The sequence below is a fragment of the Microtus ochrogaster genome, chromosome 22 (assembly GCF_000317375.1).
Source record: "Microtus ochrogaster isolate Prairie Vole_2 chromosome 22, MicOch1.0, whole genome shotgun sequence".
In the NCBI taxonomy this organism is placed as follows: Eukaryota; Metazoa; Chordata; class Mammalia; order Rodentia; family Cricetidae; genus Microtus; species Microtus ochrogaster.
Genome location: NC_022023.1, coordinates 29,556,061 through 29,562,075, shown reverse-complemented (window position 1 = coordinate 29,562,075; position 6,015 = coordinate 29,556,061). Strand labels below are relative to the sequence as shown.

The 6,015-nt window shown below is 44.0% G+C and overlaps 1 protein-coding gene across 1 annotated transcript in view; it reads right to left on the bottom strand.

Annotated features, from left to right (window-relative positions):
• The window catches only part of Cyfip1 (cytoplasmic FMR1 interacting protein 1), an 80,573-nt gene that overhangs the window by 43,702 nt on the left and 30,856 nt on the right, over positions 1 to 6,015 (bottom strand). Inside the window, exons 7-9 of the mRNA XM_026784280.1 lie at positions 4,097 to 4,193; positions 3,874 to 4,002; positions 2,914 to 3,018 (exon numbers count right to left, since the gene is read on the bottom strand). Coding sequence (XP_026640081.1) covers positions 2,914 to 3,018; positions 3,874 to 4,002; positions 4,097 to 4,193 — 331 coding nt within the window. The remainder of the gene's footprint in view (positions 1 to 2,913; positions 3,019 to 3,873; positions 4,003 to 4,096; positions 4,194 to 6,015) is intronic.

Sequence of the window (6,015 nt, the reverse complement as noted above, 5' to 3'; positions counted from 1 at the left end):
CCCACACACACCAGACAGATGAAATAATAATAAACCAGAAGGAGGTCAAGTAAATGACTTCGTGATACAACCCCAAATTCGGGGAAAACAGGGAAAAAAAAAAACCTAACCCGAACCACCCAGACAGCAAGAAATAAAAATCAGAGCAGCAATTAAGGAAACAGAACCAAGGAAAACAATACAAAGAACCAACAAATCTATGAGCTGTTGTGTAAGAAGATAAGATCACCAGCCACTTGGGCCAGCTAACCTAAAGAAAGGACGCGGAATAGGAAACAAAAGAGGAGATCATTCCAGCAGACACCAGGGAAACTCAGCACACTCAGGGAATACTGAAAACACCTGGACTCCATTACACCGTATAAACCTCGAAGATAGGAATGAATTACCAGCGTCAGCCAAACTACCAAATGCAACCTGGAATTCCGTGACCTGCACGTCTTACGGACTGGCCTAACTGGGGTTAGGAGGAACGAAGGAAGCCACAAGAACAGAAAAGCTGGCACTGGGTGGCCATGCACTCTGATCCAGGCAGCCACTAGCACCAGCGTGCACGTTCAGTATATTTATTTCACACATCTGGTCCAAGGAGGCAGGTTTATTGTAGACAGCGAAATGAGGAGGTGGGTTTCTGTGTCAGCTAAACAGAAGGCGAGAATACTATATACACCTGAGTAAGGAAGCAGGCATTTGATCCCAAGTGGTAGAAACACGTACAAAAGGGACTCAGTAGTGTGTGTGTGTGTGGTGTGTGCGTGTGTGCGCACAATAAATAATTAAATAAATAAACAATTAAAGACATCATGAATTTGGGAGGGGCGAGGAGAATTTGGAAGAGGGGTAGAGGTGATGTACATGCAGTGCTCATGTGTATAGTCCTCAAAATATTAAATTAAAAACAAAAGCAAAAAACTAAATGTCACCACCAAGAGCAGCAACAAATGGTAGAGAAAACTGAGATCTGCCCCAAAGAGACATCACATAGGTGAGCGTTGCTGTCCTTCTGGACTAGAGCTCTCCCCACCTTGTCCATCTGCTCCCCGATATGCAAGGGTCTTATCCCATGACCTCCATGTCATAGTCCAGGCTAACTGGCTTGTGAGATTCTAAGTAATTTTATCTCCACTTTCCCATCTCACTGTAGGAGCGGTGGGGATTACAGCTGCACACCACCACACCTGGCTTCGCATGTGGGTTATGGGACCCAACCCAGGTCATACAGCTTATATAGAAGATGCATTTTAAATTGCTAAGCCCAGGATCATGGGTCTTATCTGAGCCCTCTGCATCAATATCCTCCTGGACTGAGGTGGATACCAATGCGGTTACCAAGCAGCTCAGTCAGTCCCCAGCTTCTCTTTCCACCCAGGCATGCAAAGTTTCAAGCTTGGGTCTTAACCAACGCTGCTTGGATTATAAAGACCTAACTGCCTCCTGGAGGCTTACTGTCAACACCGATTGCCTGGATTAGAAAGATCAGACATTCTTGAGGAAAATTTGCTAAAGATGCCAGACATCTAGTTTTAGCCAGGCAATGGCAAAAAAAAAAAAAAAAAAAAAAAAAAAAAAAAAAAAAGGTGCGCTGACTCTCAGATTCCTCAAAGCTCCACAAACCACAGAAGGAAGTATCAACTTTCTTAGAGGGGTCTTAGCAGAGCAACCTGCTAAAGGTGCTATTGCTTTAGATCATAGCCTTTTCTGATTTGCGAAATGACTAATCAAGCACTCTAAACCATACACAACCACACACCACTTAAAATTAAAAAAAAAAAATCAAGTAATGATCCAGTGTCTTAGCCAATTCTGGGGTGGATCTTGGGAATGGACAATATCTCAAGCTTATTCATATTGCACAATTAAGAGGCAGCTGTCACTGAAAAACTATCCAGAGCTGCGTGAATCAGGTGACTGACTGTCCTAGATGCAATACTTTATATAAAAAATGTTCGTGGTAAGAAAAGAGAGTATCCAGGGAGTATACAACAAATGCCTATATCAACACTTCAGAAGAAAAGAACTTTAAAATGTTAACAGTTAACGCAGAGCTTAAAAGAAAATCCAAGTATACATTGCACATCTACAGTTTTTCATTAATGTTAGATTTCCAAACCATGATCTCCAGTTCCTACGTGCTACCTTGAACTCCATCTCTGCAGGGTTTCTTCTGTAATTAAACCGGTTATAATTACATGGAAAATTCAGAGCAGCTGGCTACTCAGCTGCACTGAAATTGCCTAATAAGATGCTCTAGATGGAATGAGAGGAGGAGCAAAGGGACAGTGATGTACCTGTGCTGAGTTATTATGACGCCTGGCAGTAAGAGACACCAGTCAAATGTACAGACGTACTTTGAAACCGAGCTCAAACATTGCTCTTCGTGTTTATAGGTGTGACTGAACAACATATAGGCATAAACCTTTTTATTCCTGTATCTGTCAGATATATTTCATTCTATAGAATGGTTCTAACACAAAATAAGATGAAAATAAACAAATCTTCTCCCCCCACACCCCAGGATCCCAGAAGCACTCTTTACAAACAGAGGATTGGGCACATGCAGTCAGATGCAGAAGAGAAGAAACTGTACGATGCCATTTCTACACGATTCAACCCAGGCAAAACCAAAGCAAGGAGCAAGAAAAGAAAGCCTGGCTTTCAGAGGGGAGAAGAAGTCTCAAGACACTCTCTTATCTTCCTGCATTCCGATAGACATCATAATCAGTCACAGATTCACTTGGCAAAAATTCAACGCAGATATCTATAAAAACATTGATCGTCATGCTCAGAACTAAGCAAAAATCTGTCAAAAAAGCTCTTATATATATATATATATAAATTCACATGTTTATATCAATGTCTTTACATACAGACACACAATATGTATATGTACATGCACACACATGTAAAGCTCACCTTGAAGTATTTGTCTATTTTGGATAAGTTGATTCTTTTCTTGGCATCTAGTTTGTAGATGTTACTGACACTCCCATCCATCAGGTACAGGCCAAATCCCATGACCTGAAAAGCCACAAAATGGTGCCATATAACACTTGGATCTATGAATTTACAGATGCACACTGCCAAGCTGCTAACTTTGAAATCACAAATCACTCTTCCTTTTAATGGTGCGACGAAAGGGGCTATCCTTTGCACAGCCAAGAGTACTTAACACCCTAACCACTCAAAGGCCATTCGGTTGTTACCCAGCACACAGCAAGGGAGACAGTGTTTGTGGAGATGTGTATCATTTTAAGGTTTTGTTGTGGTTAATGCCTGCTATTCCCAGTCTGGTGTTTTGAATGTATTTTTCCCCCTTATTCTTCTTCCCTGAAATCAGTTACAAGGGATAATTTGATTTCCAGGCTAGATGCTAAAAGACAAAGCAGTGTTGACTAGCCTAACCTGAGTCCCAGGGATATTGTAGAATTGCACTATCCAATACACAGCCATGCCTAACTACAGAACTTAACTCCGTGCCAAACTAACAAATTCCATCCGGCAACAGCTGTATGCATATCCCCAGTACGCCCTGGGGACACAACTAGAGCTCCTGCATCAGCCAGCACAGTCACAGTCATGACGTTTCTACTGTCACAGCCGTCCCCATCATTGCGGGAACTCTCCTGACAAGAGTGTGTCACCAGCTGGGTCAGCAGGTGTACTCAGCAGACAGTGCCTCAGATCAAGTGTGTGTTGAGGTGACCAGCAGACCAGAGGAAAAAGGATTTCCTAGTCAAGAGACCTGATCCACACACAGGAGAGCTTCAGCGTAAGGAAAAGCTGGCGAAGGATTCTAGACCAAGGACAGCCGCCACGCTCTGTCCCCCGAGAGAAAGGCTGCCACCCCACCCTCCCACACCCACACCCACGCACTTTGAGAAGCATGTGCTTTTCACTGGGCGTCAAGTACATTCTGTTCTCGTAGTAATCCACACAGAGATTCACGATGTCCGCCAGGAGCTCTTCGTAGCCAGAAATGACCTCGAGCTGCTGTTGTAGAGACTGAAACACAAGGGGACACAGAAAGCTACCGCCCGCTCCAGCCGCTCCGGCAACACGGGCCGGCGGTGGCGGCGCGCAGAGAACACATCCTTACTTGTGTGATCTTGTTGTGGTTGGCCAGGAACATGGACAAGTTCTGGGACTCCTGGATGGACTGTGGATCTGCCATTTTACGTAAAAACTGAGCAGCCCTAGGAAGAAAAGTCAAGTCTAAAACATATCCACAAATCGATTTAAAGGTGAGGGGTTTGGGGGAGGGGGCGGGGAGGGGGGGACCAGGAGTCCTCTCCTCTACCTGAAGTTATTTATATTTACAGGAATGTGTTGCAGACACTCATTATGGTTTCAGACTCCTGAAGCATCTCTGACCTTGACTCTAGGGCAGTGGTTCAAAACCTGTGGGTTGTGACCTTCCTTGGGGGTCAAACAACCCTTTCACGGGGAGGGGTTGCACATCAGATATTCTGTGCATCAGGTATTTGCACTATGATTTATAACAGTATCAACATGACAGTTATGAAGTAGCCATGACAATCGTTTTACAGCTGGGGGGGAGGGTTCATAACAGCATGAGGATCTGTATTAAGGAGTTGCATCATTAGGAAGGTTAAGAACCACTGGTCTAGGGAAACCTTTAGTAAACTTAGACGTATCTTATACAGCTTTTGTGCTTACTGCCCACAGGTATTTCTACTCTGGTATCTGCTATACACAGGTAAATGCCCTCCTTTATTTATGGGTCAAAGGACCCCTAGCCTCCCTGTCAGAGGCAAGTCTCCGCATATTCTGACTCCAAAATGCCCTGAAATGCATTGTTAAAGATCTTTCTAGAAACCCTCTCTGGGCCATCACAAAGTGCCGTCTCAGCCCGCCCCTGCGGTAACAGCGCAGAGTCCTTGAACTGCCACCTATTCAGCTGCACAGTGTGCGGAGACCAAAGGGCTGTACAGGAAAGTCCCTGAAGGCACACGGTGAGTCTATGTAGGGGAAGAGCGAGGAGCCTTCCCATGTAACAGAAACTGCCAACAGGGCCTCCCTACGCAACTCAGAATATTAAATATTTAAGTTTACACAAGGAAGGGTCATATCCATACTGAATTCACTTCCTTCCTTCCTCACGGACGGTCTGAAATGATAATGTGTCTCCCTAGCTGCTGGCTGTGGCCATGTAACAGAGAGGCAGGCCGTGAGATACGATGCAAGGGACTGTCAGGAACTTGAACGTTTACTGCTAAGAAAGAGTACAATTTTTTAAATATTTCTTTGAAAGATTTTATTATTATGTATACAGTATTCTGTACTGCATGTCTGCCTGCTGGCCAGAAGAAAACACCAGATCTCATTACAGATGGTTGTGAGCCACCCTATGGTCGCTGGGAATTGAACTCAGGACCTCTGGGAGAGCAGCCAGTGCTCTTAACCTCTGAGCCACCTCTCCAGCCCAAGGGTACAGGTTTATATTCTCCTTCCTCCTATCCACCCTAATGTAAACGGTGGGCAGAACTCAAGCAGTCACGCTGTACTCTGAGCAACACGTGATGAATGCAGAACAGCCTCACTCTCTAATTAAAATAGAAAAAATTTAAAAATTAATAAGATAGTTTGAGCTGTGCAGTGGTGGCGCACATCTTTAATCCCAGCATTCGGGAGGCAGAGGCAGGCTGATCTCTGTGAGTTCAAGGCGAGACTGGTGTACAAAGGGAGTTCCCAGGGCAGCCAGAGCTACATAGAGAATCCGTCTCAAAAATACAAAACAAGACAAAAACAAACAAACAAATAAAACTTGTATGCAGTTTAAACAATAATAATAAATATGATAATAAATCATATCTTTCAATATGTTCATCTTATTGATTCCAATAGATGCTAGGGTAGGAGCTAAGGCAACCAAGGAAGGGCACTGTCTTCTATTTCAGTCAAGGCTCATCACAATCTTGTGGGTGATTTTTTTCCATTTTACTTTGAATATGAACCAAAAGCTACCATCCGGACACAAAAGAAACGGGGGTCAAT